Genomic DNA, 15,392 nt, shown 5'->3' with positions numbered 1-15,392 from the left:
AGAAGCAGGCGGATCTCTGTGAGTTCGAGGCCAGCCTGATCTACAGAGCGAGTCCAGGACAGCCAAGGCTACACAGAGAAACTCTGACTCAAACAACAACAACAACAACAAAAATATATAATATATATACACATATACACATATACATATATATGGCTAGATTAATCACTTAAGCAGCAGAGACTATCAGACTGAACAAAAAGGCAAGGCTAACATATACTGACCACACGGGACATATTTTAGTTAGATTAAAACAAAAACAAACAAACAAAACAAAAACCAAAAAACAAACAGGAGCTGGAGAGATGGCTCAGAAGTTAAGGCCACTGTCTGTTCTTCCAGAGGTCCTGAGTTCAACTCCCAGCAGCCACATGATGGCTCACAACCATCTATAATGAGATCTGGTGCCCTCTTCTGGCATGCAGGTGTTAAATAAATAAATCTTAAATGAAACAAAAAAACAAAACACAAAACAAAACAAAACAAAACAAAAAAACCAAAACCAAACAAACAAACAAAAAAACCAAGCCGGTGAAAATAAAAGAATGGGAGAAGAAATATCCCATAAGTAGTTAGTATGCTTTTTTTTGGTTTTTATTTAATTAAATAAATGGCCTAGTCGCTCTGTGTGTGCACACATGCATGCACCACAGCCCTCATGTTGAGGTCAGAATGCAACCTGTGGGAATAGGTTCGCCCCTTCCACCATGTGAGTCCCAGGCATGGGGCTCAGAATGTCAGGCTTGGTGGCGAGAACCATTCCGCACCGAGCCATCTTACTGGTCTTAGTTGGCTAATTATGCTAACTTCAGACAAAATTTAATTCAAGGCAAGAAACATTACTGGAGACAAGGACATTTCCTAGTGCCAAGCCAGGAAGATGGAATTGTTGGGTGCATGTACCAAACAATGAGTCCCCCCAAAACATCAAGGAGAACAATATCAAGATTGAAAAGTCCCAGGGATTTCAACTCCTCAACCAACTTCAGTAACACAACAGCTATCTAGAAACTCTGCAAAATCAAGGGGCTTGAAGCACACTAGCAACCAGCTTGACATAATTAATACTTAAAGAACACTTTACCGGCTGAAGATTGCTGGACTATCCAGGCACATGTGGGACACACCGTGGGGATTTGTGGGTCACAGCACAAGCAGCAATGCATTCAGAAAGACTGGAATGTATGAAGTATGTTCTTTGGCTAGAGTGCAATTAAAGTGGACACCCACAACAGAAAGACACACGAGAAATGCCACACTGTCTCCTATAAGCCCTGTACACCTTCATACAAGAGGAAGAGTTAGAGCCCCATGCTTGCTGCCCCTGCAGGGCTCTGAGGTGTTGGAGTCTGGGACACGTTAAAGGTAGTAGAATTTGTCTCCATATCCACAGAAGTTTTCCCAGTAACAGAGTTAACCATAAGAAAAGTTAGCACTGTACTGAAGGTTATATATCACTAGTAGGAAGAGACCTAGGCCAGCCTAAGTTGCAGAGCAAGATCAAAAGTCATGGGTTCAAATCCTGCCTCTGATATAAGCTGATCGGAACACATTGGCTAACACGATGCCTAGCTCATAACAAGTGCTCAATATATGGAATTTAACTTTCAAACCCTGAAGATATTTCCCAGTTGCAGATTTAAATGGAAGGGCTATCAGGCATGGCATGTGCCTTAAATCCCAGCACCCAGGAGGCAGAGGCAGAGGCGGGTGGATCTCTGAGTTTGAGGCCAGCCTGGTCTACATAGTGAATTCCAAGACAGTGCTACACAGAGAAATCCTGTCTTGAATCAACAGCAGCAGCAGCAGCAGCAGCAGCAAAACCAAACAAAAATAAATGTGAAGGGCAAAACCATAACACTCAAAGAGGAAAAAAAAATCCACAAATATCTTCATGACTTTAGAACCTTTACGTAGAACACAAAAGGCTCTAACAATGGAAAATATACAATAGGTCCACATTGAAGTAAAGAACCCCGATGTGATTTTGGGCTGCACAGTGGGATGGATAGAATAGTGAGAGGGTTGAAGGGTTGCCCAGAGGCTAACATATGAACCAGACCAAGGTCATATCTGAAATGGACAAGGATGCTGAACAAAGACTTCTCAAATATACCCCATCATGAACAGTGTGCCCCGGGACTCTGCAGGACACCGCTATGAGCTGCTTTACCTACTGACACACGAAACAATTCTTTCCCACATCTTCATAGAATCACCCTTTTCCTATGATTAGCTTTCCCTTCTAGCGGTCTTGCTCTTCACTGGATACACAAGCGATTAGTCATGGCACCCAGTACGGAGGTTCAGTGTCCAACAACATTAACAGCCAAACCCGTCTGTGATGATGCAGGAAAACCAATGTTAAAACCTAGGCCTCGTGTTCACGGAGAGAACCCGAGACAGCCTGCCTTTCTTCAAATGATAGGGAGCCCCACAGGAATCTTTTCCAGAGGGAAATATGCAGTCCCCCGCCACAGATGCCAGGAAGTGTATGCCATTCACCCAGAGTGTCTTTGAGTGCCGGCTCACATCGTCAGCACCTCCTCCAGCACCTCACGCTACCTGTCTCGGGGTTGACTGAGCCACTTTCAGACCCCATTTCTACAGCTGAAATGCATCTTCCTGGTCACTGACTTAAACTGACAAGCAGACCTTCATTTGGCTTTTATAGTCTTTGTACTTTCATTTACATCAAAGCCGATGTCCAATGGAGGGAAAGGGCCGTGTGTCCCTTTGTCCCGCATGTGCTTTATCGACTTGCGGCACCCACAGCATTTGTGAGAAGGCAGCTGTGTACAGTTGGGCCTTTCACTTCTTAAATCCCAGTTTAGCAGCTAAGATTGAACAAAATCCGACATGGGAACGGCAGCTAACCATTTACTAAGCCATGCTGGGAGCTTCAGTCTTACCCTTTACTGATGTCCAGAGTTTTTACTTAATACTCAGTATAATTTATATTTTTAAAAGAACTTAAAGATCACATGCCAGGTTTCTGAAGATACGAACTGGGTTGTAAATTAGACACTGTCTGGGTTGCCGATAGTCATGTTGTTGTAGATAATTGGGTTTTTACGCTTGGCAGACGGGCCATCGCGTCACTACTGCAGGTGTAATTGATCATCTCACGCCCACAATGTCACTGTCCCCACTGTTGACAGTGTGCTGATGAGACTTTATGCATGTGTAATAGCCACATGTCCTCTAATGTCCTTAAAATGTCAGCATCACCGTAGACAGTTTAAAGTATTGGGGAATCTCTTTCTACCTTGAAAAGAAAGGGACATTAATGGAAAAGGTTAAATTATTTCACAAGTGCGCTCTTAAATGTTATTATACATGCATGAATAAAACCTGAAGTGTCATGAACAATAGCTAAAACCTCTTCCCCAAGATTGCTATGTGACTGAAAGTGTTCAACGTTGTTTTCAAATTTGTAAAATTTTATTCTTGGAATGGTAGTGATAAACCCTCTACTCCCAAGGAGTACAATTAAGTTATTCCATAGCCCCATGTTTAGTTAAATACACATAAGTTAAATAATTGTATATATGAAAATTAGCACATTTTATGGGCAAAAGAGTAAGGCATATTCTAGTAATCCAAATATTTCAAGATGAAAACCAGAGGCCATCCCCAGAGAGGAAGATTTTTGCAATAATATGTCCAGCTGAGAAGTCATTCACGGTATATAAAGAGTGCCTAGAAATCAGCAATAAAAGCACACCCTAAGTGGGCAAAGACTTGAGATGTCATTCAACAAGACTGTTCACAGTACTATACTAAGTCACCATAGAAATTCAAACTAGAACCACTATACACTGTATCTATTTCCTACCTGAATGGCTAAGAAGAAAAACTTAGACCATACCCACTGTTGTCAGGGCAGATGGTGGTCAGAAATATCATATTTGCTGATGACAGGCCGGGTTGGAACAGTCCCTTTGGAAGTGCTTAGCTTTTACCTAGGAAAGCTAAACATATGTATATTCTACCGTTCAGGCTCCTACTGCTAGGTGGGATGTCTTTTCTATAGTTCATAGGAATTGGACTGTCTAGTGTGATGGCCACAGGAAGCTACTAACTACAAACTAACTAAAAATCTAAAAGACGTCCCTTTATTCACAGTAGCCACATTTTATGGCTGTTTATACTGAACAATGACGATAGAAACCATTCTCATTACTGAATAACGTCCTCTTAACATCACTGCACTAGAACACCCACATACTGCTATTTATTCATCATTTCGAAACACCCAGATGCTCAGAGTAGAATAAGTTGCTTGTGGTGTATTTATACAAAGGAATCCTATACGGTGGAGAGAAAACATGATCTACAGTTATACTCAATGAGGCAGGTAAAGCACACAACAGGACGTTGAGCAAAAAGAACATACTGCCTGATTCCAATAAAGTTTGACATGTAGACAACAGCAATTTGTGGTTGCCATTGGCACAGGACAGTGAGCTGGAGAAGCATAGGAGGAGTCTGGGTGCAGGTGAGACCGTGTTTCCTAGCAGGAGCATGCTCGGTTTGTGAGAATTCTTTGAGCTGTATGCTGGTGATAGCACACCTTTCTGTATGCACATAAAAGTCAGTGGAGTGTTGGAATGACAGCTTTTGTAGAAGAAAAAAGGCAAGCAGGAAGGAGAGAGAGAGAGAAAAGGGGGAGGGAAGGGAAGAAGGAAGGAAGGAAAGGGGGAGAGAAAGGAAGGAGAAAAGGAGGGATGATTGAAGAAAGAGCGGGAGGGAGGGAGGAAGGCAGGCAAGAACAAAGTGTGAGGGGAGAAAAAGAAAAGAAAGGAAGGCAGAAGGGAGGAAGGGTCTCAGATTTGTAGCTTGCCAACCTCTATGTTGTAAATACTCCCACCATGGTGATTTTAAAGCTACCGATAGTTTAAACATTGGCTCATTAAAACTCTAAATATTTCCAATTGTTGGCTCTTGTGGGCTGATATTTCTGCTAAAAAAGAAAAGAAAGAAAAGAAAAGAAAAAAGGAAAGAAGGAAGGAAGAGGAGGAGGAGGAAGAGGAAGAGGAAGATCCCTAGAACTTGAGCAGGGTAGGGGACGGGAGGTTCAGCACTTCCTCCAGAGGTGGAGCCTCTCAGTAACTGAAGCTTGAAAGGGGGTGAGGGCTGCTCCTGCCAGGAGCTTAAGGTAAGCTTCTCTGACTATCCCTGGCCTCTTAAGTGAGGATGGGGTGTGGGGTGGGGGGTGGGGGGTAGGGGGATGCAGGGACCATGCTGTGACAACCCTTGTCCCTTGAAACAGCTCTGACAAGGGGTCCCTTTCTTCCTGTCCAGAAATCAGTGGAGCCTCTCTCCTGGGGTACTTTCTCACTTTTGTGTGGCAGCCACACTTAATGTGGAGACATCAACTCACATGCTCTGTGACATGAACAGTTCCTGCAGAGGGAGGGCTGATATCTAGCCTACATTACAAGGCCTGGGGGGCTGGTTTACATCTGAGCAAGGGAAGTAGGGGGGGAGGGAGAGGGAAAGGGTGTTCCTGATGACTGCCTGTCAAAGTTGCAGGACAATCCCTGTACCTTGCTGGGGTTCATGGGAAGGGAGAGAAGACTATTCTTTTCAGGGAGGGGCCATCTTAGGAGGAGCCTGCAGGGAAGTCTTAGTGTAGGTCCATGGTTATCACTGTGGGACTAAGAGTCAGGGTGGGCCTGTGGTGGTGGTGCCCAGCCCTCAGGTGGAATCCCAGCACTCAGGAGGTAGAGACAGGCAGGCCTGTAAGTTCGAGGCCAGCCTTGTCTACAGAGTGAGATCCAGGACAGCCAAAGCTACAACACAGAAAAACCCTGTAGAGAGGAGAGAGGAGAGAGGAGAGAGGAGAGAGGAAAAGAGGGGACAGGAGGAGAGAGGAGAGAGACAGAGTGAGTGAGTCAGGGAGGAATCAGCTTTATCGAGCACCCTCAAAGTGTTCACCAAATCCTCAGGGCACACCAGAAACTGTGCTTAGTTATTCTATTTCAAACAGAGCTAAGCAGAGGTGCAGGTGAGCTAACCAGGTTTGCTCCAGTGTTGGCTGAGCCTGGCTCCTTCAGATCTAGGTGCTGCTATTGGGTTAGGGCACATCTCCTCCCACATCCTACTCTTCCACCCTTTCCTGCTGAAAATGGGTGACATCCAGGGATGCAGGGCCAGGAGGCAGGTTGAGGGCTTAGGAGTGAGAGGCAGTGGGGGGTGAGGAGTGAGGAGTTCTCTGGGCAGAAGGATAGGTTTCTCAAACCCTGCAGAGGGAGGTGTCCTCAAGTGTTAAGTTAGAGGGGTGGGGTCACAGAGCAGTCTCTAGAAGCTGGTGGTTTGGGGACTCACGGGGGACATAGGGTCCCTCTGGGTCCTGCTCTCTTTCAGGCTGCCCATTTCTGTGGGGGTATCACAGAGGATGACTTGCCTCTCCTGAGTCCTGGGCAGGGTTCCAGGTGCAGGGAGACCTGAGTGCCAGGGCGGCTAACTCATGGGGGCCCTTGGAAGAGAAGCCAGAGTGCACTTACTCATCCCCTGGCTGGAGAGCAGCCATCCTCTCCACGGACATGGCTCCGGGTGACCACGAGGTGTGGAAATCATTTGCCCACCACCAGTGCAATGCTCACCCTCCTCAGGGACCTTCCCATGCTTGCCCTGTCACGTGACCTCATCCAGATTCTCTACAGCTCCAGACTCACCGCTGAATTCCAGGCTCATATATCTCACCATCTGCCTGCATCACCAACCTAGTGTCTCCACAGCATTTGAGACAGTGTGCCTTAAAGGCCGGCTCAGGCAGGAGGCCAGCTGTTCCCGGACTTTCCCCAGCTCAGCCAATAGCAGACCTGTCCTTCCACATGCTCAGCCCTAAGCACTGCCAATCATGAGTCCTTTTTTCCCATCCACTCTGTATCTGACTGGCGCCTTTTTTGTTCCCGTCGTCAATCTCTTGGTCCCGGATTACATCCTAGCCTCCACCTCTTCTCTGGTCCCCTTCTAGGCTCTTTTATCACAGCAAGAAGATCAAAACTTTTCTCAGCTTGTAATCATACAAAGATTCTTAGGAAGCAAAAGCTGACTTTGGCCCCCCGGGCCCTGTGTCATCTGGCTGATGTAACTCTGGTACCTTCTCTGTATTCTTCATGTCCACCATCTTTCCTATGTCGGAACAAGCCATACCTGATCCCCATTTCTGAATCCTCCTACTCAAGAGCTCTCTTCCACATGACGCAGTCTCCCCCATGATAGCCCTGTTCCACCACCACCTCTAACAATGTTTATATTTGTGGGAATCTTTGTGTGTGTGTGTGTGTGTGTGTGTGTGTGTGTGTGTGTGTGTGTGTGTGTGTGTGTGTGAATCTTATGTGTGTGGGTGTTTGCATACATGTGTCTGTTCTGTATTCCGCATGCTTGCACACCTGTGGAGGACGGAAGAGGGCTTGGGTTCCCTTGGAGCTGGAATTAAACTGGGTGGCCACCATGTGGGTGCAGGGACATGAACGTGGGCCCTCTTTAAGAGCAATAAGTGCTCCTAACTGCTAAGCCATCTCTCCAGCCCAGGATTGTCTGATTAACTCACTCTTTGCCTGTCACCTTCATCCTGCTGTATTTGGTTCATACCATCCCATATCTTATAACTAACTAACTAAATATACAGATTGCTTATGCTCATGTGAATGTTTGTGCATGCGTGTGTGTGTGTGTTTGTGTGTGTGTGTGTGTGTGTACATGCACACATATATGCAGATGCCCCAGGTGCCTCCTCTATCCCTTTCTTTCCTTTACTTCTTTTCTTTCTTTCTTTCTTTTTTTAAGGTAAGACGGCTCACTGAATTTGGAGCTCACTGATCGGCTGGCCAGAAAACTCCAGGGATTTTCTTGTCACCATCTTTCCAGGGCTAGGATTACAAACCCATGCCACCATATCTAGCTTTTATTTTTTAAATGTGGGAAAAACTGGGCTCCACTATGTATATCAATCCAGCTATGGTTTAAACTGAGACCTGATCACCCTCACTCTGGCCTGACCCTCCATCTACTAGCTGCAGCACACCGACTAATTCCTTTAGCTCGTTAAGCTCCAATTCCCTCATGTGTGGAATGGGCACCTTAACCCTTCTTTGTAGAACTTCAAGCAAGCGAGGATGCCACAGAAAATATGGATCCTAAGGCCTTATATGGTTTTCCCAATGTTACCTCATTGGGTCTTCACAGCAGCTCTGACATGCATATTCTTACCAACTCCTCCCATTTTATAAGTGAGGGAACTGAGACCCAGGGGTGAACAACTAAAGTCCCTTCCCCTCTAGACCCTTGCTTCACCAAGGGATGGACAAAGGCTAGTGATCTTTGTACCAGTATGCATTTAGAGGGACTCTGAGTTTACATCCAGGCTCATTGGGAAAGAGTACCATGATTGATTAGTGATGTCTGCTCTGGACCCAGAAATGGTGGATTGTTGAGTGTGCTCCATTATTTTGCCTATTTGCCCTCAAATTCTTCCTTCTATTCATGGTGGCAGAGGATAACTGTGACAACAAGCAGAGCAAAGAGCCACTGTAAATGTCCCCCAAATGTCCATGTGTTGATGAGAAGTGGTATAGCCCTTAAGAGGTGGAGCCTTGCCAGAGAAGTTAGGTCACTAGGGTAGGCCCTTGAAGAGGATATTGGGAATCTAAGTGCTTCCTTGCAGTCATGAGGCAAACAGGCTCCATCTACCACATGCTTTTTGCTCTAATGTTCTGCCTTATCACATATCCAAAAGCATTATGACCAACTGACTATGGGCTGAAACCTCCAAATCATGAGCCAAATAACCTTGTCCTCCAAAAGCTAATTTTGTCATAGCATCAGAAAGCGAACACGTGGTCCAAATCTCAAATTTACCCCTAGACACTCACTTCTCGGTTTTCCACCTCCATCATTAAAGGCGTGGCTAATACCGAGAAAGGCAGACGGACAGATCTTGACATCTTTTCAGAGTCTGGTACCAAACTCAACCCTCCGGGGGGTTCCTCAAAGCTGTGCAGCAAACTTTAGAGATGACCAAACGGAAGGTTTGGGCAGGTGAGCAGTTTGCCATAGCTCATACAGCTGGCAAGCTAAGGCGTTGACCTAACATTGCCCTTATGCCGAGGGGGACTGTTGGCATATGGGGCCCTGCCAGGCCTCTGAACTTGACAGTGCTGTGCTCACTTGTCTTCTCCATAGATGGCAGGGCACGTTTCCCCCTCCTTTATTTCCCTTTGCTACTTGCTTAGTCTCCAATCTCCATCCCCCACCCCACCTCCCGCTGCCACCCCAAATCTCTCCTCTTTCAGATCTGTCCCCAGAGGCCATAGGGAAGCAGCCTGCCCCTACCTCACAGGGAACTACATGGTACTGCCATCTGCTAGATGACAGTGAAGACACTGTGTAGCATCTGTGCTTAGATCCTGGGTCCCCAGGGAGTCCTAGGCTGTTCTGCCCAGCAGGGGCCAGATGGAACTGATTCCCTCAACCCCAGCCTTCCTGAGGAACACCAGACCTCCTCCACACTCAGGGCTCCAGGCAAGATCTCTGCAGGCTATGACATCATTTCCAGCAGAAGAAGCCCCTTTCCTTTTACAGCTGCATGGCCAATCTTCCCTGACAGGGAAGGTTCCCTTGTCCTTCTTTTTCTTGTTCTTGCTGCCTTTCTGTCTCAGTCTTCCCATCTTCCTAGTGAGGCTGCTGCTAAGAGCTGCGGGGGGGGGGGGGGGGGGGGTGGGCAGCATCTTACAAGGAGCAGAGACAAGCCGAGGTATCTGAAGGTGAAATGAGGTTGGACATTAACAGACCTACAGCACTGTCTTTGTAGCTGATGTCTGCCCAACTCCCAGGAGGCCAGAGAAACACACGACATCCCCAGTGTCTGCTGGTACTGGCAGATCTGTTTTCAGGGGTAACTTAGCACCATTTAACCAGCTACCCTGCCCTCTGTTCCAGTAGTTGTGACCCATCTACTCTGCAAACTTCATAAGCTCTGACTCTAAGATGGAGGTCTTTCTTTGGGAAGCCCCCGGGCTTGGTTTTCCTTCCATGCGTTGCACTTCTAAACCGCAGGGGCCAGTGATGTGGAGATGTGAGTGGGTACAAACTGTCTCCATGTTTCATGGCTGCAGTATCTTTGCACAGCCTGGCAAGATCATCAGATGAGCTAGCCTGGTGTTCTCTGCCAGGTTTGTCGCTGCACAGAGCCACTCTAGACTGGAAAAGAGGTGTTAAAAAGAAAGGGTATGTGGCCCCCAGATGGCTGCTCCTGGGATTCCTACTGAGCATTTCTTTTCTCTATTATTTTTAAGTTTTAAAAATTTGAGATACAGTCTCATTCTGTAGTCCAGGCTGAACTCAGACTCACTCTGTAGCCCAGGCTGGCCTTGAGCTAGTGATCACCCTCCCAAGTGCTAGGGTTATAGTGTGCTCTACATGTCTGGCTCCAGAGAGCTTCTGGGGGGCTTTCCAGGGTTTTCAGGTACCCCCCCCCTGCCCCTCCATACCTCCCAGGACCACATGCAGAGGGCCTTCAAGCTGCATGCAGTGGCAGAGCCCATAGGATACTCTCTTGTTCTTCATTCTCCTGGTCATTTGCTCAACCAGCATTTACTACCTACTAGGTGCTGGACAGTGAGCTTGGTGCTGAGGACAACCAGAGGGCGAAGCCGGAGTGGACCCGCTTTCTGGAAGCTCACCTTCTACTGAGATGTGGCCAAGCAAACAAGCATAAAGGTGAGTGAGCAACTTCTAAACTGGATCTGAAGGTGGAGGGGGTGCATGCAAGGGGATCCAAGACAGCCAACTGTTGACCTCACTCAAAAAACCCCAGGGTTCCCCTGGGCAGTCAGCCCTGATGGGGGTGTGTACAACAGGGAGAGTTGGGGGGGGGGGGCATGCGCCACTCTCCTATTTCTGGCCTGAGGGGCTAGAGTCAATGGTGGTCCCCAAATCAGTCTAAGGATCAGAGGGAAGACAGTTTGGGGAAGGATGAGTATGAGGTGGGGTGGGGGAAATAGACAGCAGAGGGACCCAGGAAGAGGCTGAGACAGACAGAAGCTGCAGCCAGAAGCCAAGCAAGGATGCAGTCTGGCTGTGCAGAAGAAGGAGGGGGCTGGGCTGGACCCTGGGGCTCAGCAGCAGGGGCAGGTACAGCTTCTCCTCCTCCACTGCCAAAGGGGCCATGAGGGCAGGGTGGGTGAACTGAGCGGCTGGAAGGCCTAGGAGGAGGGTCAGGAGTCAGGAAGGTGGAAGCCACCAGCAGGGCCAGCTACAACTGAGCTTCAGAAACTGCAGAAAGGACTGAGCCACATGGAAATGGGTGGGCTGTGGGTCTAGGCAAGGAGACAGATGCGGCAGTGAAGCAAACTGGGTGTGCTGAGGAGACTTTGAAGAAAAGGAAAGAGCTGACTGGACAACTGAGGCAAAGAGGCTCCCTGGAACCCCACAGTACTCCAAGCTCTTAGAGGCCCAGGGGTTCAGACACCCCTTCATCTCGGAGGCAGGGCTGTGTGACCCAGACATGCTGGGGGAGATCTGAGACGTTCTGGTCCCGACAGCTGTCTGCAGCTCCTCCTCATCCACAAGGCTCAGTTATGGAACTATTCGTACAACATGCTCTTATTAGGTGCCTACTGTGTACCAGGCATTAGACCTGCCAGGGTGGCGGCTCAAAGAAGTGGACTGGGAACATTCAAGGATCGTTTCCTTGTGGGTAGCCTACAGTCTCTGTGACTACAACCTTGGGTCCTCAGGAGGAGGCTGAGCTGTTTGGTGGCCATGGCTTCTACTAGCACAAGAGGCCAGACTCTCAAGTTCTGAAAAGCCTGCCACACCCAGCATTCCTAGCTTCCTTGTGTCTCACCAGGAGGATGCGGGGGTGGGGGTGGGGACAGTAAGAACACAGCCAAATTAGTCTTCTGCACGCAAGTATTCCCAGGCCTTGAACAGCTGCTGACCCAGGACAGGAGCTTTTGTTTCCTGATTCTGCCCTGGCAGCTTTAACAACAGTGATCTGAATATTCTAAGTTTACAGATGGCGGTCCATCAGAAATAATCGCACTGACCCCTCTCCTTCCGCACCCCCCACTGCGTTCCCCCAACCCCTTCCCCCCCAGCTCCCCCCTGGCAGCCAGCACCTGCTGCCTCATCACAGTTAGATATACTCTTGGCAGATGAGCCCACAGCCAGCCTCTTTCCTGCAATGTAAGTGGCGAGAACCCTGCCCAGGTTCTGACTGAGTCCCATCTGTATGGGACATGCAGGTCCCCTCCTCTTTCACTGGAATTCCCTCAGGAGTTAGCATCCAAGGCTGTGACATGCTTCCCAAATTGTAAGTGATGCCAGCTTGGGGAGCTCAGGGGTGTAATGAGAGGAAGCTGGTTCTGCTATGGTGCTACAGAGTGGCATGAGTGAGTGGAGGCCAACCCGGAGGGTCTACAGAGGCCCTTATCTTGAGGCCAACCTGGCTAGTCTATTACCTGGACTCCTCCCACTGGGGGTCGTGAGAAGACTCTTAAAGGCAAAACAGTGTATTTTTTTTTTCCAGTCAGTGGGGGCTTTCTGGGGAGAGGAATGAGGTGGATCTCCTCAGGGAGTCAGCTCCAAGGAACATATTCTGGAGGACCTAAATCCATCAAGCATTGTTTGTGGGCATTTAAGTATCGGAAGAACTTAAGGCTTTTGTTTTCCATAGAAACCACACACCACACCACAGCACAGCACAGCACACTATACCACACCACACCACACCCCATCACACTATAGCCCCTGAATAGCGTGGCAGCAGGAAACACATTTCTTACATGTCCCATTCAACATTTCTCAGACTTACTTGGCCATGGGGTCATGTGTGGGTGGAGAATGAATGCATCAGCATCCTTCAGAGGAACCTTGGTCCACATTTTGGGAATGGGACAAAGTGTGACTTTCCATTTCCAGGGAGCCTGCTGCCGATACTGGGATGGCCTGTGTCCCTCTGTCCCATCTCCACCCCACCCCCGCCCCTGCCCGAGATTCAGTCCCTCTACTCTAGCCCTGGCCAGACTCTCAACGCCTTGGCCAAAGATCCCAGCAGCATCCTTACAACTCCACTCTCTAGCTCTGCAGTAACTGGACCCCAAGGATGGACAAGGAAGAGACTTACAGGGGCAAGGGCGTTTGAAGGACATGTAATCCCTGGAGCAGAACAGCGGAGCCAGCCTGCCCACGAGCACAGCTGACTTCTTGAGGAGAGGCTCCTCCACTCACCTGTAGAGACACAAAGAAGCAGGTGATGGGACACCTACGGCATCTACCATGTCCACAGGCTGGCTGCCAACATCACTTGGACCATCCCTTTTGAGCGGGGAGGGTCCCTTATGAACATGTTCCTAGTCTGGGATCCCTGGGCTACAAAATATGGGGTGTGGTTGAGTGGGTGTTAACGTCACAGGGATGTGCAAATCTCTCTTGGGTAGACTCTAGAGTGAGAGTGTGGCGCACTGTTCCCACATCTTCCATAGACTACAGCACCCCGAGTGCCTGGAGGCAGTAAGGGCTGGAGCGATTCTTAAAGACTGGTCCAGAGCCCTCAGCCACAGGGAAAACCAGATGTGGAACAGAGAGATGCCTGTACACTGCTTTGGGAGGCTGCCTGGCTTTGGGAGGGTGTCCCCCGACTCCCAGCTCAAACTGTTGTGATTGTTGCTTTCCCTCCTCACTTTGTAAATGAGGAAACAGAGGCTCAGAGAAGCCCTTTAACTTGGCCGAGATCACGCAGCTGCGAACTACAGGCTGAGGTGAGACTCTGGGTCCGTTTCTCTCTCATGTCCCCGGCCAGCCAGCATATCCCATTAGAAGGTACCTAAAAGCATTACATCACCAATTCAGAAATAAAGGCAAGAGGAAGGAAAACGCCTCTCCCAGACCCCTACTTATCCCTACATGAACTTAATGTGACACCTTGATTTTCAGTGCAGCTAGGCTGTGCCAGGTCACTTGAACACTCCTTTATAAGGGGAAACGTTTTCAAAATAACATCTTTTCATGCCTCTAACGATCTGAGCCCAGACACTCTCTCCTTGAATCTCTCCAGAGCATACAGCACCACCTCTTATTACTTAGGGACTGGCACACTTGACTTCAGAAACTAAAACGCACTTTGCCCTAACCCTGCTGCCTTGCCTGGCCTCGGAAGATGAGGAGGCACTCAGTCCTGCTGCGACCTGATGTGCTGAGATGGGTTGGGGGGGCGCTCCCCTTTTTTTAGGAGACATGGGGATAGGGGGAAAGGGTGGGAGGGAGAGACCAGGAGGAGAGGAGGGAAGGGGCTACAATAAGGATGTAAAGTGAATATATAAATTAAAAATAAAAATTAAAAAGAATTTATTATTATTATTATTATTATTATTATTATTATTATTATTATTATTATTATTATTATTATTACTACTACTGGTGGTGGTGGTGGTAGTGGTGGTGGTGTATGGGCATTTTGCCTGTATATATGGGTCTGTGTCCTCTTGGTGCCCTTAGAGGCCAGAAGAAGGCTTTTACTTTCCTGAAACTAGAGTTTCAGATAGTTGTAAGCCACCATATAGGTGCTGGGAACTGAACCTGGGTCCTCTAGAAGAGCAGCCAGTCCTAGTAACTGCTGAGCCATCTCTCCAGTCCCCTAAAATGCACTTTTGGGAGTGATGAAGTAGGACCATGATGCTTCGTCTACAGTCTCCTCTAAGGAGGCCAGTGGGACCAACCTGCCCCTCCCCCCACCCTGCCCCATAGGCCCCCTCCCCCACCGTCTCGGAGGCCACCAGCCTCTGAGAAACTGAGGATTGTGTAGTGTGGCCAGAATTTTCCCAAGAGAGTCAGAGTCAAGAGGCTCTCAGCCTTGCCTCACTTAGGAGCCCTTTTCATATGTTTTTTGCTCCAAACCAGGGGACACAAAGTCTGGATGGAGCCCATTGGCTGAGCATCCTGGGTGGAAACATTGGCTTTTTTTGTATAGTAAGTAAGCAAGGGAACTGAACTGTGTTTGAGCTGCCTTGCTTTTCTCCCTGATCCCTTATACTAAAGTCAATGCAGCCACTTCTTGACATTGTCGCTTGACAAAGTGCTTCACCTCCCTGAACCTCATATCCTTCCTGGGAAAGCAGAGATAACCTTGGGACAGGCTTTAGGAGTGCCAGGTGTGTCTAACAGGCCTCGGTGAGGTGTTCACTTTGTTCTCTGTGGGGGCAGGACGAATGTAGCTGACCTGGGGTCACCTCTCACAACTGTTCAGCTTTCCCCATGTGAACCTTAGGCTAGCCTGACATCCACTCTTGGTCTCCACAGAAACCGATAGAGAGAGTTTTGACTGGGGGGTGAGGTGGAGTGTGGGTGTGGGTATGTGTATGGGGCAGGGTATGATGTGA

General features: G+C 48.4%; 1 protein-coding gene across 2 annotated transcripts in view; it reads right to left on the bottom strand.

Moving 5' to 3' along the window:
* The window catches only part of Bean1 (brain expressed associated with NEDD4 1), a 44,093-nt gene that overhangs the window by 20,295 nt on the left and 8,406 nt on the right, over nt 1-15,392 (bottom strand). The window contains exon 2 of one of the 2 annotated variants that reach the window (XM_051169135.1): nt 13,142-13,245. The exons of the other annotated variant lie outside the window; for it this stretch is intronic. Coding sequence (XP_051025092.1) covers nt 13,142-13,166 — 25 coding nt within the window. The 5' untranslated portion in view covers nt 13,167-13,245. The remainder of the gene's footprint in view (nt 1-13,141; nt 13,246-15,392) is intronic. 2 annotated transcript variants of the gene reach the window in all.

The sequence above is a fragment of the Acomys russatus genome, chromosome 26, assembly GCF_903995435.1.
Source record: "Acomys russatus chromosome 26, mAcoRus1.1, whole genome shotgun sequence".
NCBI lineage: Eukaryota > Metazoa > Chordata > Mammalia > Rodentia > Muridae > Acomys > Acomys russatus.
Note: the sequence above shows the minus strand (reverse complement) of the source record. Positions and strands in the feature narration are given on the sequence as shown.